The sequence below is a fragment of the Crotalus tigris genome, unplaced genomic scaffold, assembly GCF_016545835.1.
Source record: "Crotalus tigris isolate CLP2741 ecotype Arizona unplaced genomic scaffold, ASM1654583v1 scf7180000018371.15429387391:27106975, whole genome shotgun sequence".
NCBI lineage: Eukaryota > Metazoa > Chordata > Lepidosauria > Squamata > Viperidae > Crotalus > Crotalus tigris.
The window spans coordinates 12050173-12065572 of NW_024096970.1; the positions used below are offsets into that span (position 1 = coordinate 12050173).

At 36.0% G+C, this 15400-nt stretch overlaps 1 protein-coding gene across 4 annotated transcripts in view; it reads left to right on the top strand.

Moving 5' to 3' along the window:
* The window catches only part of LYN (LYN proto-oncogene, Src family tyrosine kinase), a 48480-nt gene that overhangs the window by 30229 nt on the left and 2851 nt on the right, over positions 1 to 15400 (top strand). For all 4 annotated transcript variants that reach the window (XM_039351400.1, XM_039351403.1, XM_039351402.1 and 1 more), the window contains 7 exons: positions 3540 to 3638; positions 3736 to 3839; positions 7172 to 7321; positions 8230 to 8382; positions 11894 to 12076; positions 12587 to 12663; positions 15216 to 15369. In XM_039351400.1, coding sequence (XP_039207334.1) covers positions 3540 to 3638; positions 3736 to 3839; positions 7172 to 7321; positions 8230 to 8382; positions 11894 to 12076; positions 12587 to 12663; positions 15216 to 15369 — 920 coding nt within the window. The remainder of the gene's footprint in view (positions 1 to 3539; positions 3639 to 3735; positions 3840 to 7171; positions 7322 to 8229; positions 8383 to 11893; positions 12077 to 12586; positions 12664 to 15215; positions 15370 to 15400) is intronic.

The following is a 15400-nucleotide window of genomic DNA, read 5'->3' on the forward strand; positions in this document are numbered from 1 at the left end:
ATATATATATATATATATATATATATATGTGTGTGTGTGTGTGTGTGTGTGTGTGTGTGTGTGTGTGTGTGTGTGTGTGTGTGTTTTCTGAGGTTTTCGCGGGTGTTTGTATGTAGCTCTTTGGTTGTTCGGGTTTTCTCCCGCATAAAATTGGAAGTGTCTTGGCGACGTTTTGACGAAGTCCCATTCGTCATCTTCAGGCTGGTGCTTTCAGCTTCGTGCTTCGAGGAGCAATGTGTGGTCTTAGCTGTTTCCTCATTTTAACTGCCAGTGGGTGTATGAACTGATTGGGTGGGAGCTTGGCTGTGTTCTGATTGGGTGGAGGTGTGTTCTGATTGATTAGGGGCGTGGCTGAGCTCTGATTGGCTGGGGGGTTGGCTGTGCTCTGATTGGCTGGGGGAGTGTTCTGTTTGGTTGTGCTCAGGTTAGTCTGAGTTGCAGCTGCATCATTAGCCACTTTAAACCCCTCCAATCCATACATGAAGCAAACTGACACCCTCCATGAAGATGAGGCACGACCACAAACGCGAAGCCAAAAAATAGCAAGGCAGCCCAAAATCTTAAACCTCCCTGCAACTCAGACTAACCTGAGCACAACCAAACAGAACACTCCCCCCGCCAATCAGAGCACAGCCCACCCCCCCAGCAATCAGAGCCCAGCCAACCCCCCAGCCAATCAGAGCCACAGCCACGCCCCTAACCAATCAGAACACACCTCCACCCAATCAGAACACAGCCAAGCTCCCACCCAATCAGTTCATACCCCCACTGGCCGTTAAAAGGAAGAAACAGCTAAGACCACACATTGCTGCTCGAGGCACGAAGCTGAAAGCACCAGCCTGAAGATGACGAATGGGACTTCGTCGAAACGTCGCCAAGACACTTCCAATTTTACGTGGGAGAAAACCAGAACAACCAAAGACCTACATATCTACATACATAATATATAATATATATAGATATATATAATATATATATATATTCTGAGGTTTTTGCGGGTGTTTGTATGTAGGTCTTTGGTTATTCGGGTTTTTTCCCGTGTAAAATTGGAAGTGTCTTGGCGACGTTTCGACGAAGTCCCGTTCGTCATCTTCAGGCTGGTGTTTTCAGCTTCGTGCTTCGAGGAGCAATGTGTGGTCTTAGCTGTTTCCTCATTTTAACTGCCAGTGGGGGTATGAACTGATTGGGTGGGAGCTTGGCTGTGTTCTGATTGGGTGGAGGTGTGTTCTGATTGGTTAGGGGCTTGGCTGTATTCTGATTGGCTGGGGGGGTTGGCTGTGCTCTGATTGGCTGGGGGGTTGGCTGTGCTCTGATATATAATGTATGTATGTATATGTATTTGTTTTCTGAGGTTTTCGCGGGTGTTTGTATGTAGGTCTTTGGTTATTTGGGTTTTCTCCCGTGTAAAATTGGAAGTGTCTTGGCAACGTTTCAACGAAGTCCCATTCGTCATCTTCAGCCTGGTGTTTTCGGCTTCGTGCTTCTAGGAGCACAAATAACCAAAGTCCTACATACAAACACCCGCGAAAACCTTAGAAAATAAGTGTGTGTGTGTGTGTGTGTGTGTGTGTATGTATCCATTAACAGCTATGTAATATTTGTTTCCATTTAAAAGTTCCCTGTTTCTCCTTGTCCATGAAATATTGCTTTAATCTTCAGTAACTGAGTTTAAATGTTCTTGGGACAGATGTCATGGTTCTGAAAGATGAAACTCTTCCAAGAACTTTGAGACATTGTTTACCTTAAAGAATATTTAATAGAGCAACATAGCTTCGGCACGTATATAGGCAAAGCCAAAATCTGAATTCTCCTCCCCTAAACACATAGTATCGAAGCATAATTCACTCCTCCATTTAACAGTCATTAATCACATTCTCCAATTAGTTTGAAGTGCGAACTTTTCTCCGTTCCATAACCGCCATTTCTTATCTTCTCTTATTACAAACAACCTTGAAGAATACTCTACTGAGATATTGTTATGTCTAACTAATCCCCATGCACATTCTTCCCCCTCCCCTCCAGCACCATCTGATTCTACCTCTAAAAGTAATACACAGAGAAAATGGCTGCATCTTTGTATATTGTCAAAGCAAGAACATCCGATGTTAGCAGCATTGACAATAAACATATGTCCATCATCCGACAAAAAATTAAAAAAAATAGAAAACCTGAAAGGGCAGACTTCATTGACCACTGGGTCTTTTTCTGCCATTAATTTTCTATGTTTCTACGTTTAATAAAAATATCAACCTCTAAATAATTGGGATTTGTTTACTATCAAAATAACGTTACTTTCTGTGGAAATGCAAATGTAGAAGTTAATGTGGGTAACAGTATGTTGATCTATACATTTCTTTAATTATTTAGTCATCAAAAACTGTGTGATAAGCAATACTAATTTTGGAAGTGAATACAGGGTTTAATATACATGAGATTTCAAACCAGTTTTGATTCCTAACATAGTTAACAGATATTATGCTGAGCATACTTTGGTAGCATACTAAACCATGCATGCCATCACTCAGTAGCATGCTAAACCATTTAAATTTAGCTGTGAATGAAGATAACTGTTGAATCCACAGTTTAGTTTCCTAAGTAGTCTGTCTGAGAAACAGTTATTATAGGCAAATGAAGATTTCTTTCTTTCTTTATCAAATTCATATAGCTGCACATTTCAGCAAAGGAGACTATCGGTGGTGCACAACAAATGGATAAAACCACATATAGAAACTATAGATGTGTATATATATATATATATATATATATATATATATATATATATATATATATATCACGTTTACAATAACCTTATGAAACAGATACGGGCTCTTGGCAAAGAGGGAATAAAAACAGCCAACTCAGTAATTAAATCACCTATGCATGTCTCTAGTTCCCTGGTATCCTAGTCTGCCTTACCATCAGAGACTGAGGTTACTTCTATCATTGAAACAAATATACCTTGTTCAGATAATCCTCAATTTACAACCTCTTGCTTAACAAGATTTGAAGTTATGACAGAGCCCCAAAAGCTACTTACCACCCATTTCTGAAATTATGGTGATCAGACATATTCCCATGGTCACATGACCATCAGTATGACTATGTACCGCATCTTGCAGTCACATGACTGATTTGTGACATTTTTTGCCAATTTTTTCATTTCAGTTGCAGCATTCATTTAACAGCCCTCACAAAAAATGTTGAAAAATTGGGGATCTGCTCACATAATGCCTAAATTTATGACCACAACAACTTACAAGAATAATTCCAGGTTACGTTGAGAACTACCTGTGATTTGCTTATGTCTACAGTTAAACAAAGCAAGTAGTATATTCTACATTAGCATAATAAGCCCTAAATGAGGCAACTTTTTCATTGTATGTGATTCATGCCAAACCATTAATCCTGGATTAGTATGATGTATGAGCATAGTTATTATTTCTTTTAGTTGAAATGTAAGCTTCTTTGAATGATGCTGTGGTTGATCAGTAAAGTGTTCTTTACAAAACTAATACTGTTTATTTTATTCTTTTTTTTAGACATGGCGAATGGTGGAGGGCTAAGTCCCTTTTAACTAAGAAAGAAGGATTTATCCCAAGCAATTATGTTGCAAAAGTCAACACCTTAGAAACAGAAGAGTAGGTTTCTTATCTTTTAAATATTTGATTTCTACTGCTTTTCCCCCCTCATGTTTGGGAAAAAATAAAAATACATTTTTAAAATAATACTTTTCAGATGGTTCTTTAAAGACATAACCAGAAAAGATGCAGAAAGGCAACTTCTAGCACCAGGGAATTCTCCTGGAGCATTCCTTATCAGAGAGAGTGAAACATTAAAAGGTAAGTTTTCTGGATTTCATTGGAGCTGAAAATAAATTCAGTTTTCTGTCTTAAAACTCTTAAATGCTTATGACACAAATTTTTGAATAAGCTTCTGTGTGATAACATTTGCACAATTAAATTTATTGGGCACATCTTGGACATTCCATGACAAAGAAACCCTTCTTGCAGTCATCGAACCAAAATCTAGCACAGATTTTTTCCATTTTGGCTAGATTCCCTCTAAAGAGAATTAATAGACCAGGAATAAGACTTGAAGTTTTCTGTAGTTATAATACATATTACTGTTCAAATTGATCCTTCCTTTCTTTGATTTATATGGCTGTCCAACTTACAGAAGAACTTACAGCTTGATAGTAGCATAAAAAGAAAACAAGGAGTAACAGAACAGAACATCAGAACAATCAAGGCCAACATAAGCACAATCCATTAAAAAGATCCTTTTTGTACAGATTCATCTTAAGCTCTTGCCTAATGCCCAGTGAAAGCCAGGTTTTCAGGGCCTTAAAGGCTAGCAGACTTGTGGCCATCAGAATCTTAAGAGGAATGTGACAAAGAAGTTATGGCAGCTGGATTCTGCCAGGTAACATTAGAAGGGACCTGAAACATGCCTGCCTGCCAAATATCAAGACATAAGCAGAGATACACGAGTTAATAAATAACATGGCCGTGTGCCATGATACACAATGGTACATCAAGTTGTGCCCATAATTATTCATACAATAATATTCTTCCTAGGTAGAAGGCAGTTTTATGTATAGCATGTTGCATTAGCCCATATGGGAAGTGACTGAGACATGAGTGACTGTCCCCCACTCCAGGAATGTATAGAATTTGTTATCTGAAAGAGCCTCCTGGCCCTGGCTGCTATCTCCTGTTTCAGCAGGACCCAAGTCCATAAGAGGATTCCCAAATTATGCTCCAGTTCTATCTGAGGGAATATAACTTTATCCAGAACTGAAGGATGAAAATCCCTAGAATTGGGCATCCCAAAACTCACAGTTTCTGACTATAGCTTGGGTATAGTCAGGTCAACAGTCAGGTCCCATTCAGGTCTACAGTTTCTAGAAATTGGGAAGGAACCTTAACAGTATGTCTTGGTTGCTCTAAGTTGGAGTTATATAACTGGATATCACCAGAACTGAGGATACCTGACATTGTACCTACTAGTTTTAGTAGCTGTTAAATAGGAGTGGAGAAAGAGTGCAACCCTGAGGAAACCACAGAGAAAAAAAATATGTTAAATTTTCCTCCATCTCCACCAAATGCCAGCTCAGCCATATGATTATGGTTTCTGGATTAGTGTATATGAAAAAAAGGAAAGTGTTTAACAAAAAAAGTTGTAATATGATTAGAAAGATCTATTTTATGTTCCTTTGAGACTCTTATTAAAGTCAAATTCTACCACTATTCAACTATAACATAATATAATTGTTCACATTTGTAAGAAATACAGTTGGAATGAGTGGTACAGTGGGAAAAATAGTTTATAAAGATGATTAACTATATTGGGAAAATAGAACCATGTCCCATGATTATTTTCCTTGTTCTGATTCATTGTTCGTTTGGAGAAGAGTCAGAATTGTTCACCCAGGAAAAGTGTTGCTTTTATTTTTTTTTAAAGAAGCCATTTTTTTAACAAATGGGAATTCTGTCTTTTTTCCAGAAGCCTGTTTTTCTAAAGTAATAATTATTTTATTGTAACCTGTTTAATAGACATCCGAAAAACATCAGTTTGATGGATCTAGTCTTTGTTGTCTTACTGCAACAGTAGGTAGCAAGAGGGAAGAGACACATCCAGGACAATGTTCAGATATGAGGCAATTACATGCAGCAGGTTACCTTGAGGTGGTTTTCCACTCGCAAGGGACATGGAAGGCACATCTGGATCATACATTGCAAGCAGCCAATAGGTCCTTAAATGCAATCAAACATTACTTTTACACAGGCAGAGGTCAATAAGTACCTGCTGCCTGAAAACTTTTCGAGGCCAAAACATTGGCGCAAATTCTATATGGGGCACAAACACGAATCCTTGAAAAAAAAACTTGCTGGAAACCATACAAACCAAATTCCTGCGAGCCATCTTCGCTGCACCCACAGGAACCCCAAATGCCCAATTAAGAATTGAGACAGACATGCCACAAATTCAGGTAAGAGCTTGGAAGATGATGATCATTTACTGGCTTAAAATACATTTCTTTCCAGAAGGATTGTCCCCATTAGTGACAACTTCCCCTCCCCCTGGAGGCAGGCGATAGATCATAAACTGGGCTCTTATGGGCTCTCTTCAGTATTCTTAATGTCCCTAGGCTTTGACCAAGCAAAGCAAGTAATATCCAATAGAATAAAGGACATGGAGTTCCAAGAAGAACTAAATAGGTTGCCTTGCCACAGTAGGGATAGAATCAAACAGGGTGTGTGGGAATTGGCAAGATATCTGAATGATCTGACCTTCCCAAAACAAAGAATAGCTTTCTTCAGAGCCAGATTTAACATTCCTCCCTCAGCACTCCTCCAGGGAAGGTATAAGAGAACACCAATAGCAGAATGGGTATGTATATTGGTAAAGGAGAAGTCAAAGATATCTCACATGTTTTATTGTACTGTGAGTTATATCAAGTTTATAGGTCAGCATATATTCCTCCTTATTAGAGATATTGCCAGGGAGGGCAGACAATTTTTATGTAGGCTTTCTCCTTCAGGACTCAAACCCTTTATCACGCATGCAGTGGCAAAATACTGTGTTGCAGCAATGTCCACAAGAAAAAAATTGATTACAGATTTATAGCCGTCAACTTGTGCCAATTTTTTGGAGATATCTCTAATAATTTTTGGAACATTATATTTATTCACACACTTATCGGCTTTCCACTCACGTAAACTAGGGAGTGACCCTAACATTTTGAGAACATGTATTTTCTTAACAGGGATGTTATTATTTACTATTACTGTCAGTATTATTTTTATTTTATTTTTTTCTTAATATATTGTAAAAAGTGATGTCTATTGCTGGTCTACAACCATAATAAAGTTATTATTATTATTAGCATGGGCAAATCAAACATCTCAAAAGGGACCCTTGCTAGTATTTTGGGCTTTGAAGGTAACAGGGGAAAAACATACTTTAAGATTTGCACAATTATATTAATATAACCTTACAGTAGAGTAGAAGTAGTACTTCTGGGTGGGCTTCTTGTCTGGACTACCTTACACAGCTGACACAGTTTAACCTTTTCCCTTATTAACATTGTTTATAAGTTATTATTTTAAAGGTAGCAACCAACTGCCAATTGTTTTATGGAGTTTTATTGGTTTTGTTTTGTCCACAGGTAGTTATTCATTATCAATAAGAGACCATGATGGACAAAATGGTGATGTTGTTAAGCACTACAAAATCAGAAGCTTAGACAATGGAGGCTATTACATCTCTCCAAGAATTACTTTTCCCTGCATCAGTGATATGATCAAACATTATCAGAGTAAGTCAGCAGCTTTTTTAAAAAATTGCCTGTCAAATACTAGCCAAGACTGAAAACATTTCTGCATTTGAAATTCAAATCGATTTGGACTTACAAAATAAATTGTGTCAAGAGTGAGCATCAGTATAAGTCCAGGAGAATTCTCAGAAGGGTAGAGATTGAAATAATCAAAAAGCATATATCAAATACGTGAAACAAGGATAAGCTAAGTGCAGATTGAGGAATATCAGATTGGCTTGAAATAGAACATTTTTCAGATTATCAACATTGCAATTATTTGTATAACACTGTGGCAATCTTGTGAACATATTTGCTCTGGGAAAGAAAAAACACAGTTGATATTTAAGGGAGTGCAATTTAGTTCATTCACAATAATGTTTTATATAGCTATCTTCAGACCTTTCTTTTCCCTTTATGCCTATCTTCACTGCTTTGTCAAGCTATATCTGATTACTATGCCTTAAATACTATTCCGTGTTTCTTTGAATGTATAATGCATGGCAAACATCTATGTTTAGTTAAAAATACAAGCATTAATTTCATATTTCTAAGGTTGAATATTATGACTGATATAAGAAAAAAATTATGTTTTATCTGTTATAATTAGCAAATATATATTTCACTAGATATTTACCTATTAGTGGCACAAGGTAGCATTTCATCAAGTAAATTGAAAATAAGAAAGGCTGCATAAGTGCACATAGTTCTAATGTAATTATTTCCATATAATTTTCTTTGGCTGTATCCCAGAATCACACTAATCTTACTGATAGCCCACTTGTGGGTAAAAAACGAATGCCACAGAATCTGCGGCATTAAAAATTAACCCTTTCTTCTAGAAAGAAAATACAGGTATATGATCTCTGAAAGTCTCTGATACAAATATAGGATGTTTATTTCTAAAACAGAGCAAGCAGATGGTTTATGCAGAAAGCTAGAGAAAGCATGTATTAGTCCTAAACCACAGAAACCGTGGGATAAAGATGCCTGGGAGATACCTCGAGATTCAATCAAATTAGTGAAAAAACTTGGAGCGGGTCAGTTCGGAGAAGTTTGGATGGGTAAGGTACTCATTTCATATGGACAATTTCTCAGATGCTTGTAACATGTAAATGGCAGAGGGTAAGCAGGAGAGAAGAGGGGAACTGTGGCTCCTGAGTCTTCCTTGTAATATCCATCATGGCCATGATTACTGAGAATGGGGATTCTGTTTTCTGCCATCTTGAGGCAGAAAATACATGAAAACAATACGATAAAGCCCAAAATTGGCTTAACACTGCTTTGACATATAAAAGGATGTCTAAATCCTTTCCCAAAATTAAAACAAATAATCACCACACATAAAGCAAACCTTAGAATACTTTTCTACAATGATATCTGTGTTCCTCAATTGAGAAAAGCATTATTTTGCATTCAAAGGATGTACTACATTGCTTTGTACTACATGTTTCTTTTCAGTGATACAGTGCAGGAAATGAATAAAATCCGAGTGTTTGGAAAAATGAATTTTTTTTTTTCAAAACTGAGGTTCTGTATTCAAATAAGTGTGTGGCCTATCAGCTTCCTCCATTATTCTCTGTTGCTTACTCATCAGACTCATAGGAAAGCAATTTAATTGTTTCTCAACTATTAATTATTTTTTCAGATTCATGGGGGAGGGAGGAGACAGAGAAGTTTAATCTGATACTTAATTGTTGTGAACCTTATTAGGCATTGGTAAAGAGTGATCTTGCTGGTACTTCTTGTAAGCATAATTACTGGTATTGGATTTCTTTCAACAATCAAGAAACAATGGTATTGTTCAGTATCATTGAACTGAGTGATTGTGTAAGAAAAGAGAGATTACAGAAGGCGTCAGAGAATGTGTACATCCTTTTCCCAACATCCTCAAATAAGTTGTCAAAAAAAAAAATCCAGTATGGTCCCACATTCCCAGATGTTGCAGCTCCTAAGGTCATGAGTAAGCAAAATGGGCCTTTGCTGTTGCCCAATTACTCTGAACATTTCTTCGGTCAGATGTTATAAAAAAAACTATTTGGTCATAGCATGAAACTATGCTTTATGCAGTACTTGGCACATAATGCTGGCTAGCCAGTAACAAATCTTGGCTATGATTCTTGGCTTCAGTTACAGTCAAGTTTTCGTTTGCCCACTGAATGACTGCCTCTCTGCCATGCCTTCACTTCCTGTCACAATGGTGACTGATTTGTTAATTTAATGTAAGACATGCAGATATAGTATGCTTCTCAGGCATCATCTTCGGATGGCTATTTAGTACACCCGTACCAAAAATTAGGCAAAATGAATTAACATACTGTAGGTTAGTGAAGTGCTGTCATCTGCAAAAGGAAGAACCGATTTCAGGAAGTTATGTTCCTGCATCTTTATGTAAAAAAGAAAGGGAGGGTATTTCTGGTTCAAGATGTTTCCTCTTGTTTATGTAGCCACTTTGACATCTAAATTTGGCATGCTGTAACCCTTTAAAGTAACTGCTAGACAATGACAAAATTACTGCAATGAAGAGAAACTACAGGTTGCTATTGCTAATGTCTGCCAACATGCAAATTAGCTTGTCATACGCCTCATACAAATATGTCCTGGAACTGATCACACTCTATAGATTTTAGTTTTTTTTGTCTTTTCAAAATAACATATATTTTGCCTTGTTTACTCCATAATGATTTTAGTGTGACAAAGAAACCCAAGAAAGTTAATGAAAGGGAGATACTAATCCTTTATTATGTTTTAAATTGTATAGAAGAATAACTTTTTTAATCCAGTGGCCAAAAACAGCAAAGAATCTCACAACATTTTACATCCTGGACTATATTATAACATGAGCTCTCATAGGCAAGAGGAAATCTATTTCATTAGAGAGTATCTGCTTTGTGGAAAAAAATTGCATGCAAGAGATTATATAATACGTTCACTTAGGAATACATCCTAATTTTTATGGGAATTAATCATATGGAAAAGGAAGCACAATCTGATAAAATTTATAAAAATGCACAAAGTAAAATACAAATTAAATTAAGAAAAACTTTGGAACAGGATTCTGTCTAAAAATGCATATGAAGTCAAATAGAATCAAGATCACATGAAGTATTAATACCATTTTACAATGCCTTGGTAAGGCCACACTTGGAATACTGCATCCAATTTTGGTCACTACAATGTAAAAAGGATGCTGAGACTCTAGAAAGAGTACAGAAAAGAGCAACAAAGATGATTAAGGGACTGGAGGCTAAAAGATATAAGGAATGGTTGCTCGAATTGGGTATGTCTAGTTCAGGGGTAGGCAACCTTGGCTCTTTTATGGCTCGTGGACTTCAACTCCCAGAATTCCTGAGCCAGCCATGCTGGTTCAGGAATTCTGGGAGTTGAAGTCCATGAGTCATAAAAGAGCGAAGATTGCCTAGCCCTGGTCTAGTTTAACGAAGAGAAGGATGACGGGGGGACATGATAGCAGTGTTCCAATATCTCAGGGGCTGCCACAAAGAAGAGGGAATCAAGCTATTTTCCAAAGCGCCTGAAGACAGGACAAGAAGCAACGGATGGAAAATAATCAAGGAGAGAAGCAACCTAGAACTAAGGAGAAACTTCCTGACAGTTAGAACAATTAACCAATGGGACAACCTGCCTCCAGAAGCAGTGAATGCTCCAACACTAGAAGTTTTTAAGAAGAGTCTGGACAGCCATTTGTCCAAAAAGGTGTAGGGTTTCCTGCCTGAGCAGGGGTTTGGACTCAATGATCTTCAAGGTCCCTTCCAACATCATCATCATCATTATTATTATTATTATGGATCATCGCACAGTCAGCCAGATGTTCAGATTGGATTTGGCATTTTGTCTACCTATCGATTATTATTATTATTATTATTATTATTATTATTATTATTATTATTATTATTACTACTACTACTACTACTACTACTACTACTACTACTACTACTACTACTACTACTAGCACAGCCAAGAAGATTCAGACACAAAATCATTTCTAGTCAGTTTAGTTGAGTGATCATGGGCCTAACCTCCCTCATTACCTGGGGAAAAATGTCAGTCATATATGCAATTTTGTATAATTTTGAGAAACAGCTATCCTTTATTTAGCTACCTAGTATAAAATAAATTAAATGTATATAGGGTCTCTCTGGATTCTTGTCATGAGTTCGTCATTACTATTATATTCTTTCTTGCAGTTTAGGTGTAAGAAAGTCATTCAACTATTTAAAAGCTTACTGTGCTCTTTTATAGGCCTAGAAGTTTTCTGAGTTGGAAGTATGGATATAATAAAGCAGCAGCATCTTTTTTTGTGTATCACATGGAAGCCTGAAAAAAGATTGCTTCAGTGAATAACAAACTTTGCATTTAATAAATGCACGATCCAAAGTAGTTCTTCCAGATCAATTATTATGTGGGGAACACCCGGCTGGATAAGGCTGGATGTTTGCCTATATATTCAGCATAGTACAAGGGGTCATGTCTAGAAATTTACATTTAAGCAGATTTGTATTAATTGAATACAAATAATAGTAATTACTTTTGGATTGGTCATCAATTTCATTCTAGGTTACTATAATAACAATACCAAAGTGGCAGTTAAAACTTTGAAACCTGGTACTATGTCCGTCCAAGCATTCCTAGAAGAAGCCAACCTGATGAAAACACTTCAGCACGACAAGCTGGTCAGACTATACGCTGTAATCACCAAAGAAGAACCTATTTACATTATAACAGAATTTATGGCAAAAGGTAGGAATTATCAAATATAGTGTTAAAAATATTATTATTGATAGTCATTAGCTCTGAAGTAGTGATATAATCTACATTAACTTCTGAATCTTGGCAGGACTGTTGGCTTCTCATCCTGAACTTTGGCTTTTTTTCTGGACAAAACTGTTCTTCATAAATTAAAGTACCTTGCAGGAATATATTACACATAACGTTCTTTCTCTACCTGGTTTCGCCAGATATGCTTAAGAGTAAAAATTCAAGAATTCCCAGAAAGCATGGTTATGTGGAGGTCGAAGTCCTAACATGCTTGAGGAATGAAGATATACAATAGAAATGTTTACAAATTCATTTGGTGACTAAATTCACAGTTTGCACTTATCCATAATAGTTTAAATTCAGTCAACTGTGGGTTATGCAGTAAATCATAATCTAAAATTGCATACTTTAGCACAATCTAGAAAACAAGATGATCAGAACACTTGAGTATTATTTGTATTTATTGTCAATATACTTGCTTTATCCACACAGGAAGTTTATTGGATTTTCTGAAGAGTACAGAAGGGACAAAATTACTACTACCAAAGCTCATTGACTTCTCAGCTCAGGTAAACAAAACTAGATATAAATTTAAGAAGCAGTGTGTTCTTGTTGCTATAATAAAATAATAGAACTATGTGACTAGATTGAAGTATATAAACGGTTACCAAACTACACAGTATAATAGGATGTAACTGGGCTCAACCTGATTACAGGCATGTAAAAGTATCCCTTGAAAACCATAATTATGGTTTATCAACAACACTAATATTATTATGTAAATTTCAGTTTAAGAATGAAACACTAATCAATTGTGTTTATAGAGCTTTCAGCCATTCCAAATTGTTGCCTCGGCTTTTCTGATGTCATGGAATAAGTATTCATATTCTAACTTCAAGGAATAACATAGCAGGAAGAAGTATTTTTTCTGCTTCAGAACAGTTCTTGCAGTCCTTAGGTGCTTATGATTATGATGGCTATTTAGTACTGCAAAAGTGAATACAAGAAATACCAACTAGGTGTGACTTCCCAAGAAGACTCTTTGTTGATATCGGTTATGAATTTGAGAAAAGAGAATTGAAGACCTATTATGACTAATCTTTGGATCATTACAAAAAATCATTAAGAACTGAATTTCTTTAGCCATATAAATACAATTTCAAGTCAATTTAAAAAAAGGAATAGAAACTGGGCTCCTTCCAATTAGTTTAGAAATCTTCGGGATTTGACTGAGTTTAAAGAAGGGTTCATTTAAATCCCCCCAATCTCCAGTAAGAAGAGGAAATAACTCTTGTAGAGGATAGGCCCCGTTACTACTAGGAAGCAGATGCAGTGAAGCTAAGGCCATAAAAAATAAGTTAGAAGAGCGGAAGAGAAACAGACTGCATTTTGTAAAGAGTGTTTCATCTTACATCTTCTTTCTTTCTCATTAAATAAAATAGCAACTAGCTAGAATACATTACTATCAGCTTAGGCCAGTATATACCACAGATCATAATACTAGATAGCAGTAAGCCTTCTAACAAGTATGCTTTGAACAGGAACTTAATTTTCTGTTGTAAAATTTAGCCCAATCTACTTTAACATCAGCAACTCTTTATATCTCTGTTTAAATTGTTTAAACAGAGGTATAAAGTGCAGTGAATTATTTTCTGTGAACATTCCAGCTTTGTTTTCAAAAACTTTATAAATCGTATTTTAAATTTGAAGTCATGCATTTTTATTTTAAACATGCATTTAATCTAAAGAATATTTCTCATATTTTAAAAGAAGCATTCAGCAATTACGACAGTAGAATGAGAAGTGCCAGAAGAAATTTTCCATTACCTGACCTCAAGAAGAGGAACAAGAAGAGAACAATTTCTCTTTTTACGTATGCTTATCTGCATTTAAAGAATGTGCAGACACCTAATTACAGTATTGCAGTTTATGAGTTGCTAAAACTCATTGACTTTGTTTATTCAGTTCAAATTCTTGTTTTAACCTTTTAAAGTCATTATGGCTTGACTGATAAGTGTATGCCAGATTTAGGTACTTTCGGCCTATTTGGTACACAGGCATGTGATTTAGGCTTGGAATACCCTACATATATGAGCTGGAAAGAGTGGGGACAAAAAAGGGAGTACAGTTAGTCCTCGACTTACAACAGTTCATTTAGTGACCGCCTGAAGTTACAACAGCATTGAAAAAACGGCACTGACTTATGAATGTTTTTCAGTTACAACCTTTGCAGCAGCCACATGGTCACATGATCAAAATTTAGATGCTTGGCATCTGGTTCATAATTACGACCGTTGCAGATTCACTTAAAAATCATGTTACTAACAACTGCAGTGATCCACTTAACAGCCATGGCAAGAAATGTCATTAAATGGGAAAAAACTCACTTAACAACAGAAATTTTGGACTCAATTATGATGTAAGTCGAGGACTACCTGAATATATTTCTTTGGTATTCCAGCCTTATGGAAGTTGTTCACCAAAAGTTCAGATGGCACCTATCTGGCCATCTTTCTGTCCTAGGTTTGTTGAAACCCTAATGAATCCTTTACCAATATTGTCATTCTCATTGTACATTAATAACATAATGTATTGACATTATTTTGCCTTATTCTTGACTTATGGTATGTTGTTATAAAACAATACATTATAAACTGTTCTTGATGCTGCAGTACATCTGTTTAATAAATAAAATTAAGGACCCTTCAAAGATTTGCAGCCCTAATAAATTTTAGAAAAGCAATTGCCATCAAAATCAAATAATGTGTATTTTAAAAATATAAATTAAATATCAGTTTTTTAAATAGAACACTACTGGTGACCACTTGCTTTGTCTCTATTTTTATCGTTTGGAAAGAAATGGAAAATGTCATACTTGTATTTAGGCCGCTGGCCTCTGGCTTGAAAACAGATCCAAATATAACTTTTAGACACATTTTACAATGTAGTGTAAATATTGCATGAAATATTTTTAACAAAAAGGTTATAAATTTTTACAAATATTCTTCAGATACAAATAAAAGAAGATATTAGGTTTGTATGTAAATTGTTATTTTTAGATATTTTTATGCATATAGGCAACACGGTAGAAAAATCAAAACCTTTTTATCTCTTCTTGCAGATTGCAGAGGGGATGGCATACATTGAAAGAAAAAATTACATACATCGGGATCTGAGAGCAGCAAATGTTTTAGTTTCAGACACGCTTATGTGTAAAATTGCTGATTTTGGACTTGCAAGAGTAATTGAAGATAATGAATACACAGCCAGGGAAGGTTGGTACTTTTTTTTTAATTTTAATATATT